The sequence below is a fragment of the Anas acuta genome, chromosome 2 (assembly GCF_963932015.1).
Source record: "Anas acuta chromosome 2, bAnaAcu1.1, whole genome shotgun sequence".
NCBI classification, from domain to species: domain Eukaryota; kingdom Metazoa; phylum Chordata; class Aves; order Anseriformes; family Anatidae; genus Anas; species Anas acuta.
The window spans coordinates 112,516,032-112,540,819 of NC_088980.1; the positions used below are offsets into that span (position 1 = coordinate 112,516,032).

Sequence of the window (24,788 nt, forward strand, 5' to 3'; positions counted from 1 at the left end):
TATTTTTTTGTATTTTATAAATTAAAAGTGCATAAAAGCTTATGATACAGATGTACAGGCCTGTGTCCCAGTAATATTCAGCCCTTTCAAGGTCCTTCTTTTCTGAATTGTGTGCCCATGATTTCAAAACCACACTGGAGAATGTATTCCTAGCTCTGTCATCCTTGGGACAAGATACCTCCTTCTTCCCAAAAGAGTACAATTGCGTTCGTAAACACCTTTCCAAGGAACACCCATTTTTTTTTATATCCAAATTGAAGCTTTTTCAAAGATGATGACAAAAAATTATTCCTAAGAGTCTTCCTTTTCAGAAATGTGCTGTTATGTTAAATCTATGCTGGTATTTCTTTGCACACTCACTGATCTATACAAGTACTTAAGTTTGTGCATAAAGAGTGCTTATGTGCCCAAGTTGCACAGAAATTACATGCAATATTTGGGTGGTTTAGATTTCTTTTTCAACTGTTAGCTCAACATGTGTCCATCTAGGTATTTTTAACATTTATCACTGCTCATGGCTCTTGCCTTCTGTACCATGGTAGCAGGAAAACAAATTCCAGAGACACAATCTGGCTTTTATAAAAGTTTTGGAGAGCTCCAGCATGACTTTAACACTTCCTCCCAGTCAGGACTGAAGTCATGTATTCAGTGAAAGGTAGGGGTGTAAAACACACGTGGATGATTTCTGCACTCAGTTCTGTCAACTGCATAACTCTCAGAGATACAAAAATTCAAGGGGAAGAAAGGTCAAAAACAAGGGAAAGATTCCATACCTTTTACGTAGGCCATCTTAGAATAATTCTTGACAAATAACAGGTGCTGGAAAATTACTATTCCTGGTTTAAACCAGACAATGTACAACAGCACATACCCTGATTGTGGCTGTGGGGCTGGAAAATTACCTTTTCAAATTGTTCACTTTCTACTCCCTAAGCTGGTCTCCACTGTAGGATAGCATATGGAGGACATCGCTCTTCCCATTGCCCCCAGTTACACATTCCCTCCAAAATGGTTGGTTATGTGGGTTCAGCCATAAAACAGCCAGCAGCAGAAAATGGGGTGCTCAGGTACAATAAAGTCTCCCCAGCTTTCTGAAGCCCTGTATGCAATCAGATGCAGGAGGAGTGAAAAGGTATGGAGACAAGGTATGCAGCAGTGAAAATGCAACTCTGCATAATGATGCTTCCACTCTATTTATCTGTCTCTCTATTATTTACATATCTCTGCAATTTCTCTCCCATGAGGAATACATCATTAAGTAGAGCTACTCCTCCTTCTTGGCCAACAAAAGACTCTTTGATGGGAAGGGGAGGGTTCTGTCCTCTGTGAACACATGGACATTTTACTGAACAGCCTAAGCACTTGACTATGAAAGAGTCAGAAACTAGCAACCAGTGTCTTCATTTTGCTAGATGGATACGGGAGCATGCACACAGCTTTCATTGGTCATCTGACAGTCGATTGCTCTTCCTGCCCATTCGCTTTCTGAAGAGATTGAATCTGCATCACACTGGTGGTCCCTACTGGCTACTGCCTTCTTGAGACTCTTTTCAGCAACTTTACCACTGCCCTGACATATTTTAGAATAATGGAAAATTATCGCTGATTCCCAGTGCAGTGCTAGAAAACTGTGGTATGTGTTGGGGAGGGTCCTTTTTTTTTTTTTCCTTTGTACAGAGTGTATCAGATAACAGTGCTTTCACCTTGCCCTTGGACAGAATAAGATTATGTAAATATTTAGCGCTGAAAAATAAACGGCAATGTCAAATTAACAAATTGTTGTACTACAGTGGCACTGGAAGAAGCCCAAGTTCCATCTATCCATCTGCAGCAGCGGCAGCAGGGAAAACAGACTTTCAGGGCTATCTGGGCAACAGCACAGGGAACCCACAGTGTTAAACATACAATACAGGTTGATGTCTCAGCAAGACACCTTGATACCAGCGTTGTTTTTCCAACAGTCTTTTGTCTTCACTCTCTGCTTTGGTGGCTCTAGTTTGAGAATTACAAAAAGAGCAGGGTGGAGGAAAGAGGGAATAATCCAAGTGTCAGGGAGTCTTAACCATGCTTAAACAAACAAACAAAAAACAGAACAGAAAAAAAAACTTCAAAGCAAAAACAGGTTACTAGACCTTGAACCACAGCTGTTACCAGAACTATTACAAGCCTGTCAAGTAGCAATTAGACTACTTTGCAAGAGTATTAAAAGAACATCTTCACTTCTGAGAAGGATCTGAAAAGGGGAAATCAGAGAAAACTTCTAGCTTATGGAGTACTCTCTACTGCACTTCAGTTACCTATTTCCTGTTTATTTCCCACTTGAAAAATCACATCCCAGAAACATAATGTAATTTTAAAAAAATTTGCATTTATGACCATTCCATTTAAAATGTTTTCTTGAGGGAAAAAAAAGGGACAAAAAAAAAAACAACAAATGGAATGCTGTAAACAGATTTAAGTCAGCCACAAAAAACACTCTGACAGATGTTAGCATCTGTGAACATGGATCTTTCATGACAGTCCTTTCCAATCTGGGCTCTTTTCAAATTAAAAAAAAAAAAAAAAAAAAAAAAAGTGGAAGCCTTAAGTGTGCTTTACAAAATTTCAGCTAAGTTTTCCATGCCAGAAGGGTGGCTTTCCAATATGGTCTCCCTCCTTGAAATGCTAGTTGTAGCACTTGATGCTCAACTTTCAGTTGTGCATGCTGCCAGACAGGTTAACACACTGCCTACACTTGTGTTATGATAAACAGCGAAGATCATTAGATGAAGAGAGGAAAAAGGAAATCCAACTTTGAAACGAGTTAGTTTTACAGCATTACACTTTGCCAATAAGGCAGTTTTAAACAGAATTACATAGGAACAGACTACATAGGAACTTGCAACAACTTGCTAGAGCATATAATGAATCCCAGCAACTGACTGCAATGTTTCCACTCAAAAAGAGAAATGTTACTTTCCCCACACTTCTGTTTCTTTCAGCCACTCAAACAAATGCTTGGCTCTTCTACATATTTTGCTCCCCAAGGGTCCTGCTTGCACAGTAGCTGGCCTTTCTGTTTCTCTGAGATCCGGCAAATTGAAAACAAAATATAGTGTAAAACTGAAAGAATTATTGATGGGTAGTGGATAGAGGCTGTTTACATTATTTTTTAAACTAAATGCATTGTCTTTCTTTTGTTCTTGGAATAGAAACTCATTGTAGGCTAGGGTGCTACCATTCAGGTGGGAAGTAGGTCAAGACATATGCCAAGAGAAGCGAGTGGAAAATGTCTTTACTCACCCACAAAGATTTTAAAATCTGGATTCACAGCTATAGCTAGCATTGTTTTATTTTAGAAGTGCTTAGCTTTTCCTTCTCACTAGACAACACCCTTTTCTGTCCAGCTTCCTAACCCAAACCTTGTGAGTGCTCTGACCAGTCTGACTGCCTCCTAGTCCTAAAAATGCATCTATTTTAGCTTCACCAACTATCACACAATGATCCCTGTCCTTTAAGGAATAAAACTGACCAGCTCTATTTTTTACTGAACTCACGTGGCCCCCTCAAAACAAACAGACACTGGCTAAGAGCAAAATCCAAATTATACACTGCTTTATCCCAGGAACACAAAGTACAAGGCCGACACAGTGAGTCAGACACCTCAACGCCAGAAAGCTCCTCAGGTTGACAGGATTCTCCCTGGGATTCGTGTACACAGTCAGGCCTTTCTCAGAAAGTCAAAATAATTGGTTTTAGACAAATATGTGTTGTATCATTTGCAAAACTATCTCTCTCATCAGAAGGGAAAAAAAGCAGCAAAAAGTATGCCAGGAATGCTGGATAGGGGCAGACAGTCACAGCAAGTCATATTTTCTTCCTCCCCCCCAAAAGTCCTTAAGCATGAAAAGTCCATTTGCGAGAACAGCTAATTACTGGGGGGGAAGGCAAATGATTCAACAAGGGGAATGTGAGAACAATTTAAGTATGACAGAAGGCAGAGAACTTCTCAGTCTCTGTAATGGTTTCTCAGTGTCCTATGAAAATGCTGAGATACTTCAGTTGAACAGACTTAAAGTCTTACCACAGTGCTTATTTAATGTCTGACTTGAAGGCTTACTACCCCTTTTACCCATCATTAAGAGGCAGTACCCTATAAATTTATCTTTACGAATGACAACAGCTAGATTTGTATATGGCACTATGAGGATTTCTGCTTTACTCTGAGTTTTAAGCAATTCAATGAATCGTTTTGAACACCGAAAGCATATGTTTCTCCCATAATTTGCCAGACTTTTTCTAGAAACACCACTTTCCCTAGTCTACATTTCATTGCATGCCTATATTCATCTGTGTTTTCTTTGCTCCCTGTAGCAACAATTTCCAAGTTATAGAGGAGTGCTGCAAGAGAAGATATACAATAGAACAGCCTACAATGCAAATCAAGTAACTACTCACCTACCTTGATATTTAATTAGAAACTGTTGTTTACAAAACAATGAACTATCTAATCCATCTGGCCTTGTAAAATACAAACGCTGCTTTCATGGCAGTTTTACTATGTAAAAAGAAGTTCAGGAGGAAGAAAAAGAAGGTTTTCTTTACAAAAAGAATGGGCCATCAGTTGGTTCAAAGGACTGCCAGAGGGCGTTGGACCCTTTAGCTCACTATCAGGTGACAGACAGACATTTTTGATAGAGGAGAAAGGTCTCATGTGGATGCTTATCAGCCATGAAAATAGCAGCTGATAAAGCAATGTGAGGTGTACCTCATGCTTCACTCTTTAAAAGAAGTGTTTATTCTCCCCCTTTCAAAAGAGGAAGGGGGTTGATTTCTCTCTTCAGGGTACCTGGATCCAAAAGACAAGACTGATAGCTGTGAATGACAGCCACCAAGCTCTTCTTTGAACTGGAACTACGAAATTTGAGGAACTTCCAAGAGGCCAGTTAACAACTGCACGTGGGAATACCCAGCTACAGCATGAACTCATAAGGAAGGGCTCTCGTTTTCATTTTATTTCAAATTCAAGTTTGGCATAAGTGCAATCTGAGATTTCTGTTTTGTTTCACCCCATTCCTGTGAAGGGTGTGGACTCAGGCAGGTTAACTACCTGAAACTGTGAGCAAGTTCAGTATATTTTGCATTGGAAGTTGAAAAGTAATTACGGAGATCTATTACTGGAACTGTGCTAGAATTGACGGCATCAAAAAATCAGCTCAAATAAGAGACTGCCAACTGACTTTGGATCACATGTAGCCCTCTGGAAGAAAATCTACACAGAGAAAATCAAAATCACAGATTGATGTGGGGCTGATAAAAGTTCTTTGCTTCTCACTTTTTTGTTTGCTTTTAGTATGTGCAGTAGCAAGAACGACTTAAATACAAAGCAATGACTTCACACAACAAGATGCACCAATTACTTTCTAAAAATAATGCAAATTAAGTGCAATATATTATATGTAAATGAGCTTTTACAAAATATTAGGATCAAGGCTATTGACAATTACTTTTCTGTGAGGGATGACTGAGCATGTATTTTAGGAGAGAGGAATCTTCCTAAATTCCTCCTGGAATGAGGAATGAGTGCTGTAAATTATACAGTGGCTTACAAGGTAGCAAGAATTTGGGAGAATTCCAGTATTTCAAAAAATCAAAAGGGACCTGCAAGCATGGTATTACCACCATCTGCGGGGTAGCTTATAGGAACTGAAATTCTTCAAAGCTTTGAAGTTCTTCAAAATCTATTCCTAACTACATCTGGTGAGTTCTCAATGGGATCTTTTAAACTAATTGTACATCTCCATTCAGGTCCTAAACTCTGCAGGGAGGGAGATCTCCTAATGCCCTGAAAGACTGTTCTTAGAAGCTTAACATAAGTTCTGCCACTCTAGCTTGCTTTAATAGACTTCCTCAGTTAAAACAAAATTGAATGCATCTGTCTTACAGAATTTTAACCCATCAGAAACCTAGAGTTAGTGCAAAACCTGAAGGAAGGAAATTTAATAATAGACACAGCCATCTTAGATACAGTTGCTGAGAAAGGCTTGGAAATCAGTCTTTGGTCTGAAACCTTGAGGATCATAAAAGGAAGTTTGGTACTGAGCAGAAGGGAAAACTGTGCCCGGCAAATCTTTTGTACTGAAGAAAACAAGGGCCCGGTTTTGATTCCCTACACTGAAAGGGGATCAGCATCAGGACGCAAAGATTAAAATAGAAGACACTATGAACATTGGCCTAAAGCTGTATGCTCTGTGGGCTTTCCGTATAAGATTTCTGCATTGGTGTTAATGTTTTGACACCAGATCACTTTTTACTACAGAGTAGTTGAACTGCTGTGACCTCCAGATTTCCAGAAGTCATCAGGAGTATTTTTCTGTGGCTTCACAATGGCAGTTTGCACATGTATGCCTATGTTTCTCCAGCAGCATCTGCAAAAAATCCCCATTTTAAAAAAGCCTTTCATTTTACCATCTCTTCCTGTATCTCTCTTCTGTTCCAAAAGACCACTCTAGGAGCCTAATTTACAGTAGAGCATACAGGAGACTGGGATAGGTAAAATAGAAGTGGTTCATGTAACAGCTATTGTGTGAATCTCAAGAAAGCATATAGGATGTCCATGATCATCACTGCTTCACATTAATTCATTTTCAATCTTCCTTTGATCTTTTGACGCAACCCATGAACTACGGACAGATCCTTCCCTCCTCTGGGCAGTATTACTTCTATTTCATGCTACACCTATTAAAAGAATGCCCTGTGACTGTCAAGAAACCTGCACCTTGCCAAATGTGCACACTCCTGAAAGCTGAGGACTATGAATGACAATTCAAAACTCTCTCCTCTGTGGTTTCTCATACATTACAGGCTCACCAGGAAAGCTCCCATGCGTCTTATTACTCACCTAACATTTAGTGGATCTGGATTTACCATGGGTGTTGCACAGACAGGCTTGTTTCCTTGGATCTGGCTTCTGAAACCTTCTCTTGCAGGCAAACAGTACACTCTTTGGATAACGACTCGTACCTGCACTTCTCTCCATCCCACTGCTCCTTGGCTTTCCACCATTTCAAGCAGAGAATCATTAACAGCACTCAGTGCTATGGGATGCTCTTTGGAATCACAGTTGTTATGGATTTGTGGAGCACAAGCAACCTGATGAAGGCAAACCCATTAACAGAAACATTTAGTGGGATGTTGAAACTTTATAGTGCTAAAAAGTACAAACATGAAAAATCACTCCAAGAAGTGAAAAATCAGTTTCAAAATACTTACTGCACATTAACTAACTTACAAAAGACCAATGCCCCGTATTTATTATGGATTTTTAATAAACACTCAAGAGAGTTCAGCACTCAGCACTCTCCTGTGTTTAACTGGTGCTCTGCAGCAAACTAATTAAATCCATGAGAGATCAGGGTGACAGTAGGCGGAAAACAGAACTGATACTGGTATTTACGATTCTTCCCCTTGAACTGAGTTTCATTTTTACTTCAGTGTTCTGTTTCTTCCTTTTCTAATACAAGGGTAAAATCTGTCTGGAATACTTACAGACTTTTATATTAATGTGAAAATGAACAGGTGTTTAGTTTTGGAGGACAGGAATTTAGTCCTTGGACCTAGTAAACTCAATGTAAAATGTTTTTATTAAAAAATTAGATGACTAATGGAAGTATAAAACCTTAATATGAAGGTGTAATCCTTAATCTATTCTTTAGCTACTTCCCAAACTTATTTCATAAACAAATCATCCAAATATCAAAAATAGATTTTATTAATAAAAATATGCTACATTTTACCTCAGTTTAAATAAGTAGTTTCATTAATTTTCATTTTAAAATAAATCTTTCTTTTTTAGGAAAACAAATCATACGGAAGTATAGCCTAACATTTTCCATATATAGCAGCTTCCCAGCACGAGCCAAACTTTCTATTTTCAAATGGTTTTTTTTTAAGCTGGTTGCAATTAAATGTTTTTAAAGTATTACAAACCTTACTACAAGTACTACCTACCTGTAGAGAAGCAAATTTACAGTATTTATAAGAAAATGCTGGTGTGATGACATGTTTGTCTATGAAGGACTTGCAACAAAACTTGACTACTGAGTTTTAAGTTAGATGGTTTTGTTAGGAAGTATTAGGGGAATAAAGAAATTGTTCTGGTTTCCACATACCATAGCAGAAGCTTTTTACCAGAGAGAGTTGTAGCAAGAAATTAGATTAGGATTTGCTTTATTTTTGAAATTGCTATCACAAACTATCAGAAACCCAAATCCCTTGAAACACACCTCAGCTGGTACAACAGCTAGAGACATGTAGAGTCGATTTGGATACAAGCAAAATCACAACAGGAAAGTAAACAAATTGCAGAGAGGCTGGAAAGGAGGATGCCGTTACCAACTGATGTGTGAAATGAAGGACGGGACTGACAAGGAAATGAGTTAAGAAACATGAGTGGAAAAGGGAATATTTATTAAAAATAATATCTTAGTAGCTATTATCTTAACAGGAAATTGATTTTATTTCAAATAATGCTTGGCTACCCAGCCATAAATAATAAAAGAAAAATCAATGAAAAAACAAGCTACAATCACTGTTTAACACAGCAGCGAGACTTCAGCAAAATAACCTCTCAGCAGTTCATTTGGATGGGCCAGAAGCATCTGCTAAGAAAATATTATTAAAAGAAACACCACATATTATTCAGCCCTGGCTAAATGAAAACGGAAACTGAACAGGTCAGTAATTTAGGATTTTTGTTTTTGTTAGGCTTTCCAAACATCTGCTCACCAACTCTTACACAAAGCAGTAAACTGTGAACCAAATGAACCTTACCTGGTTATCTGGAGATTCCTGAGGTTGCTCATCATCAAGGTCATCTAGTTTGAACGTCTGTGCCAAAGATAAAATATTCTTTCTAATAAGCATCTTTGTAGGACCCTGTGTCTTCTTGCTTGTTTCTAAGTGTTCACTGAGTAGCACCTTCTGACTGAAATATGTATTCATGATAATAGGGACATCTGCATTTTTAAGAAGTAGTTTTTGCCTGGAAAAAAAAAATATATATAATCAGCATCAAATCCTTTACAAGTTAAGCTACAGATAAACACACTATTTTAAGATACATGGAGTATTTCTCTCCCCTTTGTTCTGTAGTTATCACGAAAACACAAAGCGCATTATCCAAATTGCAAATAAGCCACCTCATAGATACATACAGCTGGGATCAGTCCTATCAGCCCAGGCACAGCTCCATGCCCTGCTGCCCCTAGCCATGGCGTACACCCGGAGTAAGCTGGGTTGACAAGTCCCATGAACTCTACCTGGCTTCACTCAAACACTGCTTGGTATCCCAGTGGTGTCCCTGCAGAAGCAAGAGCACCAGGGATGCCTGTCTGGTTTCTGAGGTAAAGGAAGATGATTCCTTCTGTTCTGGAGGGGTTCAGAGAGGGCTGAACCTGGTCCCTGCAGAGCGGGATGTCCCTTTGCTCAGTGCTTCACACAAAGCAGAATCCATGCTCATCGCAGCCAGTGCGGAGCCCTTCCTTCCTGTTTCCCCTTTCTTTTCTAAAAGCAAACTTCTTATGTCTTTCCTGCATATGATTTTGCCTCTCCATTTACTTCCTGCATGTTTGGAGCTGTCACAAACTTGCTCTCCAAGACCCAGTTTTGGTTTCTAGCGCTCATGTCAATTCACAAATAGCTTCGCATGCAGCAACTTCTTGCCTGACAGATTAAGGTAACAGTTGCAGAATTTCTAAGCACATAATAAGTTAGTGCCTAAGCACATCTCAGCGTTGTTGATGCTGTTTCATATGCTGGTATCACAGTCATATTTAGAAATACACCTCTTATACTCACAGGATATAAATCTTCTGAAGTCAGCTAACAAAAACAATCAGTAATCTCATTTTCTAAAGACCATCAAAAGAGAAACAAAATTCACTTAGTGAGTTTATTGCAGGCTGTGTTTTTCTGCTATTAGATTTGTATCACTTGGGAGTAAAACAAGGCCTCCTGCCTTGGCAGCAAAGCCGAGCTGACCTGAGTTCAGAAGTTACCTCAGGACTTGTCTCCAGACCACTGAACAGTTGCATTATGGAGATGATGCTAGCTCTCACATCCATGACACAAGTTGTCAAAATGCAACCAGACTAATTAAAAGAAGAAAAACACGCCCTCAAAAATACATATTTCTGATCTCAGTCCATACAAGATCTCAGCCAAATGTTGCAATATGGTCCGCTTTATAACAGAGCCCTTTATTCTCTACACAGAGGATAGCTACGTGGAAATTAATGCATGCATATTTTCAATGGCATAGGAAGAGTAGCAACACGTTATTAAATATAATCCCCATTTTTTAATAATGAGGAAAATAATGTAACATGAGAAGATCTCTGCCTTTTAGAAAAAAAAAAAAAGTACACATTTTAAAGTACTCCTTTTAAAGGAGGCTTGCAACTTAAAAAGTATGAATCATACATACAAATTACAGAAAAGATTTATTGCTTCTATTTATGAACACTCACGGAAGTTATGGTTTGAAATAGAAAATCCATGAAAAGATCCAGCACAAAACTGTGCGCTGAACCTCACCACAGTGCCTTACTACTATCTGGGAACTCAGCAGATATAAGCAGGTGGTAGTTCGCCCTTCATGGCCATTCATTCAGTCCCTTGGCTCCGGGTGAGTTTGTTAACAAGCGTCCCAGCTCAGAAGAGTATGCCAGTAGTTCACAAGGCTGCCAAATTGATACTGGCTGGTGATCTTCTGCACTGCAGGATTTACACTAAGGAGTGTGCTCAGCCAGCACACCAAGGCATCTCTGACCTTAGGAGATTTTCATGTCCAAGCTGTCACTACTCCCTTTTTTCTCAAGGACAAAAATGTATATAAAGTTTGCTAACTCATCTCAAGCCAGTTTTGTCTGTCTTTACAAGCAGATACGGAATGAAAATTTTAGCACCTACTTTCTGGAGACGTCTGTATTCAGACCCAAAGTAAACAGGAAATCTCTCTGAACATGAGTCTGTTACGTCACTAATGCCAAAAGAATGTTTGCTTGATCTAAATCATCTCATTCTCTAAAAAAATACTGACGCTAGCACCAAATCATTGACAGGAACTCTGAGGTTTATGGTGTTATTTTTATTTTCCTGCTGCAGATATGTGCTGAGACTTTATTTATTTATTTGTTTTTAAAGCAGGCAGGTTTTTACTGATACTCAAATTACGTGTCCCATGGTTTTGCTTTGCCTATGCATTCGGTGCTTTGATTACTTTTTTAACTATTAAGAACTTTCTCTCTTTCGTTTTCATCATATCTGCACACGGGTAATACCATGAATTAATGGCTAGTCAGCATTTCCATGAAGAAAAAAAGAAACCAAAATACACTTTCAGGAGAGGCTCTTCACTTCTTTTATCTCACTAAAACCGGCTCCTGTAATGGATCATTTCTTTTAGACCCGCATACCTGTACGCTGGCTTAGTAGGAACTCTTCAGCTAGGTCAGGGGAATGATCGCTGCAGTCTACTTGAATTTTCCCTATTTTTCCTATGGGCAGATTCCTCCCAGGAAGAAATGAAAAGGACCGGCAATAAATAGAAATGATAACCAATTGAAATGAAAGAAAGAAAAGAATTTAATGAAAAAAAAGAACGTAATAACATCACTATTTCGTATACAGGTGTATGGCTAAATGGAAATATTTCAATGTGGTGTAGTGGGAGGTGTCCCTGCCCATGGCAGAGTGGTTGGGACTAGATGGCCTTACGGTCCCTTCCAACCCAAACCTTTCTATGATTCTGTGATATTCTACTCCAAGAAAGGCAACTACAAGTGTATCATTTTCTATGTGCCTAAGCCAACTGAGCATATTCCAAATTTTGGAAACAAAACAAAAATACATTTCTAAGAGAACCTGTTCTATGGAAACTGTGGTAAGACACAAGAAATCATGAATAAGGTAAAGATGTTTTAAAAAATCATTGCAACACACACCAATCTAAATACTGTGAAATGAACACTGCTTTATACTTTTCACTGTGAGGATGGATTTTATCAAAAATAACATAAGATAGAAAATACAGGAGGCAAGCATCCCATAATAAATACATAGGAGTGCTTAGGTTGTGTGGAATGCCAGATGAAGTACCTCCACTAAAGAAAGCAGCCTGGTCTTAGAGATACCGAACTCAAGATTTCTTGACCATGATATGACTGAGGCCCTAGCCACTGAAGACGGACATCACCAGCTTCAGCCCTTAGATATTGGAACATACGAATTAATTTAATGACAACGCCTTCCTTTTCTAGAAACTCTTCCTAGTCCTGCTCCGCTCAAACAAACTCTGTGGGATGGGAATTTTGATTATCATCATTACAGAAAACTCTGCATTGCCGCTGTATAATGAGACATCATCTCATTAATCAAATTACACATAAACTATAGAAAGAAAATGAAGTTCACTACAGGCTTAAAAAAACTTCTCTTGCCCTCTCTGATTTCTTCTTGCTCAGCCCATGACCACCTCCTTACCACAAAGGCAGCCATGTTACAAACACACACCCACACTTGTGTGCCCCAGTTCTTTCTGTTTGACTGGAAGATACAGACTCAGGCAAAGAAAGCCAATCCATCTGAAGCAGCTGGGGAAAAAAAATCCCTTCCACAAACCACCACCATGGTCCTGAGCTGTACGTGTTGCCCCTGTGCCCGAGACACCACAACTGATCCCCCAGCCTCCTGCACCTGTCCCAGCTGTAGGTTCTCCACAGCCAGACGTAGCCCAGCTTCCACACCGGTGGATCCACGTGTGCGGAGCAAACAAACTATCTGCTGTGTTGAAAGGGTGGAAAAAGTCCCCCCAAAATACAGAGATTTAAGGATGGCTTTAAGAGTTTTCTTGTACTCTCTGTAGGACCCTCTTCACAGATGAAGTGTTAAACGGGCACTTCAAGCCTTCTGCGACCGCTCTTCTCCTCTATCTGCTTCCCGATAAAAGCTTATTTTCAAAGAATGAGAAAGAGACATCATCTCATTAATCACACTACACAGAAACAATAGAAAGAAAATGAAGTTCACTGCAGGCTTAAAAAAACTTCTCTTGTCCTCTCTGATTTTTTCTTGCTCAGCGCAGCATATTTAAATGTTGAATTGGTCATCCACTTCCTTAATAACTGCCTTTAGAGGAAAGGTCACTTGTAATGACCTGAAGTAGAGACTGTGAACTTTTTACACTACAGGGCATTTTTTTTCCTGGTATGCAGACAATCAACAATTGCCGTAACTGGTCACATGCTGGAGTAACATGAGGCAATAATGTTATTTTTTGTCTTGCAGCAGCAGCTTCTCTCTCCAAGGATGTAGCTTGCTTTTTCTCTTTTTTTTTTTCTCTTCCTCCCTCCTGTGATGAAACGGCTATCTGGCAGAGCGCGCGCAGGAGATCTCCTTGCCCACTGCTCTGTTCACCGTGGTCTACCATGATTTCTGACACAAAACACTGCAGCAACCTACGGCAAGAAAAAGTTTCGACGTGAGACAGGGTCTTAATCCCGCTGTCAGACAGTCAGAAGGCTTGCAGTGCGGTTTGCCCTGCGCAGCCCGCTGTGCTCGCTTTCCATCCACGCGCACAGGCAGCGAGAAGCTCTGAATCTATGGCAGCAGTTAACTAACAAACCACAAACTTCCGCTCGGTTGCGCTGACATCAAACAATGATGATGGTTCGTGAACTCGAGATGACTTTGGATCACTTTAAATTAGAGAACGCTTTTTTGTTTGCTCTCCCTGGGCATTTTATTGGGCTTTTTTTTTTTTTTTCCCTTTCTTTTACAAAGTGCAAAATGCTTCATGCATTTTTTGAAGAGCACAGTGTATTAGCTGAAAACTCTCAACACTTCAACGACCTACAGCACGCACTGTAATTATGAAACGGGCTAATGTCAAGTCTCAGAACAATGACCTCTGAGTAAATAAGACTGAACCTCCATCAAGCAGAAGGGCAGTCACATGCGTAGGGTAAGAGCACGTCAGAACCTCACGCCGGTACCCAGAAGCACGAGGAGTCTTTCCCTATGTGCATACCGTACAGGGCCCAGCCCTGATTTCCTAGGAATCATTTATTTTGTCTAACATGGAAGAAGTTGTGCACACTACCTCTCACTTGGAGTTGAGTGCCCTTTGTTTGCAATTTTACCTGTCAAAAAATGTAATGTGTCCAAGAAATGGCTGAAGCCTCCAATAACATTAATGAAAAAAAAAAAAAGGCACAAGTCCAGACTGATCTCTGTCCACCTACCATCCGAGGACAATAACTATCTATTAGGCGGTTCGAATCAAAATGCAGCTTGGAACTGGTCTGTCTTCTGCCAAGCCTAGAGATCACCCAAACAGAGAATTAGCTAGTTAACAAAAACCTCAACATGACCAACATCCACGAGTATCTATTCATCCAAATGTGAATAATCTCACCACTCATGTGAGTCTCTATCAGCGTCATTTATCATCACTTGAACAATCTGTACAAGTACTATGTGAGCTCACACTTTCAAAAGCAGAATTTCTTCCCTTCTCTCAAATTCAAAGGCAGAGAACAAAAATCAGCTGGTGTGTCTTTCTTTCAAATTCTCTCACTCAAAGCAACAGTTTCTGTGGGACACAATAACTTAAGATTGAGTGTTTTATTTTCTCCATGAAAAGGAAAAAAAAAAATCTATTAACCACTGAGACCAATGTCCAGAGTCACTTATGTCAAATATACAATTCTCAACCTTGCCAGGTTTCCAAGGAAATGAAGCTTCAACACCTCAGAATTGCGGATCTGCAGAAGATATATCAAAAAAGCATTCAATCTATGTCTAAAATGCCTACTTCTAGAAAATGATGCATTTTATTTGTGAATTGCTAGACATTTGTCGCCTCATTGGAAACGTATTTTATTGGAGACCTCATTCAATGAATCCAACACACAGAGAAAAGGCTACATAGCTATTCAATGTATATATTTTGTTATTTACTACCATTTTACTACCAATTTATGACCATTTGTCAAAAAACTTTAACTGAAATGCAAAATCCAAGGACATTATTACAACAATATAAGTAATGGGGGAAAAAATCTCTATTGTGGCCTAAGTTCCTTCTGTAAAATATTGTATTTTGCAGCAAAACTATTTGTAAACCTAAGAAATCACTCCAGTGAGAAATTATAGTACACAAAGCCAAGATTTGTATCACTGTATCATTTTAATAATTTCCAAGTAATCGTAAACTAACCACTGGCTTGCCATAGTACTACCGTCTTTTGAAATGTGACACCCTGCAACATGAAATAAGTTGTATGGAAATTTTCATATTTAAGCAGAGCTCTGCTATAAAAAGTTTGTGGTTAGCATTATGCGCTCTTACATCACGCAGCCAGTGCTTTCACCTCTGCAGGGAGGTGCACCCGGTGCCTGCTGAGGAGGACGTACAGGTCTTGAGATGCAGGGAGGCACAGAGGGAAATTACTGTAATTAATCCAGACATTAGCAGGACTGGGAAGTAGGGAAGTTTCTTGAAGTTCTCCAGCCACTTGTTCTGGCTGAGAAGAAAGCACCTGAAATTTCTAGTAGTCTGGGTAACAATTTATCGAGACAAAAGTTAACCTTTGGCACCAACAAGCGAAATTCCAGTCATGGGCTGCACAAAAACTCTCCTGAGTTCACTGGGCCAATACTTTTGAAAGGATTTGCTAAAATTGATTTCAGTTGTGATGCTGAGACTTTTTAAAAACCTTGTGCACGAGTCTAGCACAAACAAGTGTTTTAAAGGTTTAAAGTTCTACTGGTTAAAAAGCAAAACAAAACAACTGCACACAATAAAGCATTAAACTAGAAAGTTCCCTTAAAAACAAACAAAGAAACCCCAAACACTCCCACACGCAATGCGAGGGTGTTACAAGTAATGAGGGAGATATAAATATCATGGTTATCTTTTCATAATCGAGATGTTATGAAAGAATTCCAATGTGTGTGTTTACCCCATATATCAACTTGTGTCTGACTAGCCACGAGCTCATTACTCAGAAGACTTTTTCTATCTGCTTCCAGTGCTAAACTGCACGTAGGGTTTGAGGTAGCTGAGGGACGATGGCTGTAGCCTCCAGAAAGTTGAGGGATATGTCGCAGGGATTCTGAAACTCAAAGAACCAAACCAAAGCAAAAGAACAGAAGCAAGCAAAATGCAAAGTAATGTCATATTAAAACTTGTGGTGAATGTCAGAGATTGCAAAAAAGGCTGTATTGGTGTCAGATCAGAGGTCCACCTACCTCAATCTCATTTACAGCAGCAAGCAACAGATGTTTGAGGAAGACCACAACAATAAAAGAAAGCCTGTAGTAAAAGTTTTCTAGAATGCTCTTCTGTAATAACTTCTAAAAAGTTTCAGCTTAGGGACTTGCTGAGGCAGAAGCAGTATCCCTATGGTTAAAGAGTCCTCAGAATATTTTTTCCTCCATGAACTTGAGTCTGCTTTTTACCACATGTACATTTCCAACATCCACAACATCCTGCATCATCCTCAGAGCACTACAGTGTAATCGCACGCATGTGAGGAACCACTTCCTTTGCTTTGAATCTGTCCCCTGGTGGTTACACTGCTGCCCCCCACTTCTTGTTTTATAAGAGGTAGTGAGCAACCATCCTTCTTGATGCACTTCCTAATTAGAGATCTTTATCACATCTCCCAGCCACTGTTTTTTCAAGGTGAAGATCCCTACCTGCCTTACTCATTTCTCATAGGGAAGTTATTCCGTACCTCTGCTTGTCACTCTTTTCGGATATTTTTCTACTTCTACGTATTTTGGAGTTTGGGGGGAATGACAACGCAACCTAAAAATGCACCGTGAATTTCTGAAGTGACATCATGATACTTTTGACTCATTTCCAATAGGTCACACCATTCTGTATGCTTTCCCTGATCACTAGATGAAAACTAAGCTGGCATATTAATGAAACTTTTGGAGCCCTAAAAACTTATCCCTGAATAGTAACAATACAAAGTCCATCATTTCACGTGTGCTTTGTATTTACCTACAATTTCCTGTAGGAGCGGTCAAATCCTTCCTCCAGCCCCAGTTCTAGGGCACTCTATAGAAGAATAAACATGCTCCCCCCGTCCTAAGCATTGCAAGGATCACAGCTTGCCAGTGAAGAGGAAGAAAACCTGCATTTCATTGCACAGAAGTTGTCCAATTCTTTATTTCTCTACTAGTCACTGGGACACAATGGAGATCTGAAGCAACAGATGCCTCTAAAAGTGGTGCAAACGTAAGCAGTGTGGCTACCCAGCTGCCATCGCACAGCACCACCACCCCTGAGGTACCCAGAGGAGCTGCTCCTTGGGCCAGAAGAGCTCTGCAAGACCCACACAGGCAGCTGAGGGACGTGTGCTAGAGTGAAGAGCTTCAGCTGAGAGTTTCTTTACTATTAAGTGACACAAAAAGTCAGGGTACTTTGTTGGTGGGTTCAAGTTTGGAGGATTATCAGGGAAAACTAACAAATAAATCCCATTTTAAAATATGCTGTCCAACATTTGGTAGTGTCTTTTAAGGGCTTGGAATTTGCTATTGGCATGGGTCTTTTGCAAGTCTGTGCTCACAAAATCTTCACATGCACATAACAAGAATAAATACTTAATCCCTGAGCAAAGTCTGGCATTCAGAAAGACAGTTTAACAGATGCATATACTTGATTTTGTTTTCTTTGTTATTCTCTTCTTATTTGATTATTAAACCTGACACTAAAACAAAATAAAATGAAAAAACAACAAGCAAACAACCAAAACCACTAGCAACAACAACAAAAAAAATGCATCAGACTTGTTCTTGTACTTCTCTCCTGCTCTGCACATTTCCTGTTGTTTCTTGTCCAGGCTGTGGAGCAAAACCAAATTCTGGTCTGACCTCAAGAGGTCATTTCTTATACAAATACATCCGTGCTACCACCACATCAGTACAGGGAGAGTAGGTAAAAATAGGGTTCTGGATTCTGTGGTAATACAAGCAGGAACACAAAAGGTAGTGAGAACTTCTTCAATGCCACAGGGCACAAGAGCACTGCAGAAGACCCCCTTTGAGCTAGTCAAACTCTGCTTGGACAGTAAGGTGGGCAGCAGCCTGAAGGCCTTAGTGAACCATGGCACGTAGATGGAGGTGGCTGCACTCCTGGCACCTGGTGCCCAGAGTTGGACAGGCCTTAGCCCAAGTTCACCTGCACTGTGATACCCTTCAGTTTTATTGAGCTGTTCTTGGGTAGAAAAAATAACTTTTTTTTTCAGTACTCACTGCTAACACTGATAACAGTGTAAAAAAAAAAAAAAAAAAAAAAGGAAGGAAGGTAGAGGCTGTGTGGATAAGTTACTTACCACATAAAACTGTTTTAGGTGAAGTCAGAATAACAATGCTAAAACCAGAATCTTCTCCATAGAAATCTACACACCACCATTGCTGAAAACACAGCAACACTAGTGGCAAAAGCAGGAACTTTTTATTATTTATTTTTAACAGAATCATCCCTGTGTAGGCACAGCCCTAGTGATACACTGTGCGAAAGGGAAGCATGGCAGTTCAGCTGGCCACAGCAACACGGCTGTTTTGTGTCCTATCAACAAAATACTCTTCTTTTCAGGGTGGAAAATAGCCTTCAACTGCATACATACTTTAAAGTTATCATTCATGAATTACTTCCAGATTTTCATTTTGCTTCTCTGTAATGGTACGTATCTTCTCACTTAAATCATGGTAGATGGAATCTATGGCATCATTCTCTCACAGAGGAAACAAAGAAAAAACATCTCAGAAACAGCATTTAAACCTCAATATCCTCAGTAACCTTGCCTTTTGGATTAAGAACACTGTTAATATTCCTGTGCTACTTTAAAAAGATAATTGTACAGAACAAACAACAACAACACCTAATTCTAAAACTGAAAACTTATACTGGTGGCCTCCAGGCCATTGCTTAATTTTTGATTTGCTTTATTTCACTGAATGCTTGCAACGGCAAATAACTACTAGACCCCATCCAGAAGACTTTTTATATTGTATCATATGTATTCATATGTAGTTTTACATGACAGAAAGTCTTTTTTTGGATTCATGCAAGAGGGCTGATGATTTGGCAGAGCAGACTCACTAATGCATTGAGATGCATGAAACCTTTGGTTGCTGCTTTTGTGATCTCATTAGCTCTTGTAAGCTAAACAGCTTCAGCATGTTTTAGGTTCACTTTTTGGTTTCAAAGATTATTTATTTCTAGAAGAAAAACAGTCTTTTTTACTTCAGATAGAAGAAGAAGAAAAATTACAGAGGTATAGTGGAAAGATGAAAGCCTTTATTATTAAAAAAAAAAAAAAAAAAGCATACACAGGTATGCTTCTATGTTTCTTTACAATACCTCAACATCTACCAGCCACATCAGCCAAGCTTACCTACTACAATTATCCATGTTGCTCAGCCATATGAGCACGGCAACTTGAGACCAATTTCAAGTCAAGTTGAAAGAAGGGGGGGAAGCAGACAAATCATTTCAGAAACAAAAAATAAGAACAACTTTTACTGAACGAGATCTGTATTTTCCTAAAGAGTTTAAGAAAACCAAATGGTAACCTGGTTCATTTCTTGAAGCACTATCATAAAGGTAACAGAAATCCTACAAACCTGATACAAATCCACCCACTGAAACAGCAGGCCATCAGCACCTTTACACTTGGGAAATATTCTGGTAGCAATGAGGCAGAGCCTCATTGTGTGAAGGACCGGCCATCCTCAGACAACCCCTTCCAGCTAAGGGGCTCTGTGGGAGCAATGCACTCCCATGGCAGCAGAGTGCTTTGGAGTCTGGGTATCTCTTACTGCTGTCTTCAGAACAACCCTCATGAAAAGATCAGAACCAAAGCCTTTCAAAGTGTGGAAAAACACCCGTGAAAACATACATATTTTAGAGCAAACCGGTGAGATAGACAGACAGAACGCATGGTATCATGGAAATGTCAGAACTGGCAAAGAAAAGCAACAAAACAAAAACATAAGTTTAAAGTTAAAATTAAATTCTAAGAGCACTAGTGAAACTGGCCAGTACAGAGAAATGTTTATACAATAGAGGGCGAAACAACTTCAACCCTACACACACATTTCCCAGGCAAACAACTGTAAACTAATCCAAGGCTTAAATATACCCTTAATTATTTAACAAATAATGGCAACCTCATTCTCAGGCCTGGAGTCTGCCTACTAAGGTTCAGAAGAAGGGATTTTGCAGCTAGATTTGAAAAGCTGAGAAATATGAACGCGTTAAGACTCAGCCCTAGGTAAGCCAAAATTCTCTAAGAGTGCCCCCTTCTTGCTGAGGGCAGCCAGAGTCTCTCAGCGTCCTTTCCTACGGGGCACCCCGTTCTTCAGCCCCCTGCTCACCCTTGCTGCACTGGTCTTCCTGGCACTGCCACTGTGCAAGGGAGGAGAGAGCTCCACGTTTATGTTCAGTATTTGCAACCAATTAATGCTGGACCCCAATAAAAATGAGTCTCTCGCTCATCTCCATCACTAAACCAGACCTGGAAAAAGTACGTATATAAATGATATAATACCAGCACATTTGTGCTTCATGTTGTGTGGGTAGGTATAATTAGGATATCATGTTTTAAAGACATATTTATACACTTGTTTTGAAAGCAAACAAACTGTTTACCCGCGTTCTGTATTTTCTCCTTCACCAGTTCTAAAAAATAAAAATAGAAATAAAAAATAAAAAGGAAATGCATACCTGAAACCAGTGTACAACTATCTAATATAAATACTGTTTGAAGAAGAATCTTAGAGCTGATTTCCTGTATGTAAATACACTCAGCTGAAAAAATGTGCGGGGCACGATTCCCGGACTACAATACAGCAAAAAAAGGAGCTCCCTTAGCCTTGCTGACATCCGAGGGGAGGCACAAGGCACTCATCATGAGGAAAGAGGCCGCTCTGCGACTGCAGCATGTGCGCACACATGCGCACAGAAGTGCTTGCACGTGCGTGTGTGCTCCCCTCCCTCCCTCCCCTCGCCTCCCCCCGCAGCAGTCGGGTGGGTGAGCAATCGCCACGTCCCCTCAAGGGAACAGCTCTTGGATGGCCTGATCCAGCTGACTGCGTGCAACATTCCTCTAAAAAAAAAATATTATCTGTTTGCTTGCTTGAAGCGTCACAAAGATAATATTCACGTCTGTGACCCTGACTGTCTCTGGTCAAGAGGCAGAGAGATTGTGCAGACCGCGTTGCTTTCCAGCACCCCCGGGACGCCCGCCAGAGCTCAGCGATGCAGTCCCAGAGGAGAGGCCGCAGCCCCGGGGTAACGCTGCTAGCAGTCCTTGGGGCTCGCTGCTGGGAAGGTGAAGGGCACTGATGGGAGACTTGGCTTCCACAGCCTCCCATCTGTGGTACTGAAGCACACAACAAAATCATTAGTGTCCCGAATTTGGGGAGGGAAGGCTGGCGAGTATTTTCTTCTCTGGAAGAACCTTACCCCCATATCATTTGTCTTCCCATTTCTTCTTTCTCGTTGCTGTCCTCTACATGCCTACACCGCCACCCCCTTCAAGTACCTGCCAAAACATTCATATCTGGTTGTGACACTGTGGTTGCACGTACATGGGGGCCAAAAAACATTTAAAGAATCTTATTTATAAGTAGGTTCACCCTTCTGATGCCATCTGGGCACCCAGCTCCACAGAGCCAAGCAGCATGAGAGAATCCCACTCAAAAGCCCAATTTGACTACAGGCACACTCATTTTAAAGTGAATCTAACTTACTAGTCTTCCCATAAAAACCTGCAGAAGGGCATTAAAAAAAAAAAAAAAAAAAAAGGTTGCCAAGTACAGAAATACAACCTCTGGCCTTGGAAGTCCTTGAACTAAAGTTTGCTGAAGGCTGGCAGGTTAATCCCGGGAAGAATCAGTCTGTGTTTGCCCAGTTCCTTTATTCTCCCCCCGACATGTACTCCTGCAGACAGGATGCCAAGATAGGCCCAGCTATTATCTGATCTGATAGGGCCCTTCTGTTCGTCCGACCCGCCACGTTTGCCTCCATGCCAATAAAGGCACAGCCTCACAGAAAAGTCAATCATGAGAAGCCGCTAAGTGTCATGTGCATTTTTTTTTATTAGGCCTCAAACTCATCCTGTCACGACAGCATTTAGAGCAAGACCTCACGCTGCCACAGACCACGACCACAAGTGATCGCGCAATGACTGTAACAAACGTGTGTCTGCTCAGGGGGTATGTGAGTACGGATCCATTGCTTGTCACTGAACACACCAAAGGCTTGAGGTCCAAGCTTTATTTCATCCTGAACTCCTTCTGGGCCTAGCATTTTCATTTCAGTGTGTCTTGTGTAAAGGTTAAAAAACTAAGTTTTGAAGAAAATTCAAGACTCTAATAAAAGCAAGAATTTGTGCTCGATGGAGAGCACAAACCCAAATATGTACACCCACAACAGCTCGCTGTGAACATAAACCCTTCTAACCCAAAACCTCCGCCTCCTCTCATTTCAGAAGACAGGTGGCCTCCACAGGCTGCCCACGGTGTCTGACACCCCCGGCTCTCCAGGTCATCCAGGTGTTGTCCGGGAGGGTACTTGGCTTAAAATATCAGACAGGCCTAATAACCGCATTTTATTATTATTTTTTAATTTGTATGTATATAAAACAAAATGTATTTTAAAGCACGATAAATACCACGTCCAGTATGAAATGTGTGGGTGTGCAAGGTTAGTTTATTCCTACAGATAATGTAGAGACCATTGCTGCATTCGAACACCACAGGAACCGTAGAGAGGTTCCCAGCAAGGACACAAACAGCTGCAACATTTTGAGTAGGCAAAGACAGAAAAAAAAAAGGCTATGCTAGACCAGAAGACATCACAAAAGAGTATTGAAAATCACTACCCAGCGGAGTGGTACTGTTTTAAACAACCACTTTGCCTCTGTGCTGATCAGGCATGCTACGCCCTCTGAAAGGGTTACACCATCTCTTCACTACTGCAGCTGAGTCAGACTTACAGAGAGCAGGCAGGTGAGAAGGTGAAAAAGAAAATCTAAACACATATGGGATGCTATCTCTTTCTTCTTTTCTTTTTGGCTTGTTCTTGCTGCTTCCCCGTCCACCCCTGCAGATATTTGCCAGCTGTTTGCTGTGCCTCAGCATCCCAGCCGGGAGCACGCTCTGTCCCGCAGTGCTGGGTCTCGAAGGCTGAGCTATGAGCAAGCATCAGCTGAGGGGGCACAGCCACAAACCCTGCTGTAGTGAAGTCAAGGTGCCACCCGGGAGCCCCCACAACACCAAAACCCTCCGACTCTTCCCTTCTGAGACGGGGGGAAACCGCTTCCAGCAAGAGGAGAGCACACAGCAGCTCTTGGATGACACGAAGGCTTTTGACAGTGAGACCTGCCAGAAGGGTCCAGCTCCCAGGGGAAAGGAGGGACCTCTGCTCTGTCCCGACATGCTGCGATACACGGGAAACACAGGTCAGGCAGATGTGAGGGACGAGGGCTGCAGAGATGCTTTGCCACAATATCTCCTGCTCAGTACAAAACCCATTCCAGAGGCCACTGCATTCTTCAAATAATTTGGGAAAAAATAATTACCATTTAGATAAATATAATGTATAATAAACTAATATAATTAAAATGTATATTTTATTATAATTTACATATATTTTAATATATTAAATATAATATACCATAAATTTACAATAAATAAACAAGTTCCTTTGCCTTGTCGCTTAACATCACCTATTCATTCTGAAAATCAGTTCAGTTAGTTTTACTTTCAGTGCTCCTTGCTGCCAGATTTAGGTTGTTATGAGGCACACATGGCTTGATAAGAGCAATTCTATCTCCTGGCCTATATATATTTGTATTTGTTTTATGCCATGGAAACATGTCTATGCTTTTCATAGAAACTGGATAGAGACACTGCAAATGGAAAAAGCAGTACCTGTGGATGCCCTCCTCCCAAACGGTAAACATAGCAAGAGACTGCTAATGTTTGTTTGAAAACACTTGCCCTAAGTGATAATGCTGATGGAAAAAAAGGAAGTAATTTTGCTTACTTTCTGCCTTCAGGTGGCTCATTAAAACACCTTGTGTGAAAGAAGAGGATGTGAGTCTCTCCTGAGAGCTTCATGTTTAGGCTAAGCATCTTTGAGGAAGGATCCTGGCAGCAAATCTGCGTAAACTCAAGTTCTTGTTTTAATTTTGAATTTAATTTGTCAGCAAAACCAAACTTCAGAAAGAAGGCAAATTTTGACAAATTGCAACTGCTATGAGCTCTGCTAAGAGCAGGATGTAACATGTATGTAATTCTCCAAGAGAACAAATTAGAATAATTGCATCCAAACACAAAATGCTTATGCTACAGGTTTATTCTATAGCTTGGCTAACTCTTCAGGCTGGGAGCTAAGGAGAATTTGCCAATGGGAATCTCAAACCTCACCTTCAGATCATAAAGTGATCTGCAGCACACCTACTACTTGTCAGCAGCACGCGGTGCCAGTTGTGCTATCGCTATTTTTGGACTCCATTTCTCCCTTTCTTTCCCTACAGCCATAATACCTTAAATCTGGACACATCTGTAAACAGACGGAGGTAATATAAACAAAGCATCAGGCTTTCCAAACGCAACCTTTGAACCCTTGCTCACCCAAGCAATCTGCGCCAAAAAAAGAAAATGGTCGCTTACAAAAATACTAATTCACCTGTCTATCTAAGATACGGCACAGCATGGGT

General features: G+C 40.5%; 1 protein-coding gene across 6 annotated transcripts in view; it reads right to left on the reverse strand.

The window, feature by feature from the left end:
* SPIDR (scaffold protein involved in DNA repair) overlaps nucleotides 1–24,788 on the reverse strand; it is a 202,194-nt gene that overhangs the window by 61,577 nt on the left and 115,829 nt on the right. For all 6 annotated transcript variants that reach the window (XR_011092958.1, XM_068671720.1, XM_068671718.1 and 3 more), the window contains exons 9-10: nucleotides 8,812–9,022; nucleotides 6,881–7,131 (exon numbers count right to left, since the gene is read on the reverse strand). Coding sequence is in view for 5 of the 6 variants with exons in the window: in XM_068671720.1 (XP_068527821.1) it covers nucleotides 6,881–7,131; nucleotides 8,812–9,022 (462 nt within the window). In the remaining variant the exon portion in view is untranslated. The remainder of the gene's footprint in view (nucleotides 1–6,880; nucleotides 7,132–8,811; nucleotides 9,023–24,788) is intronic.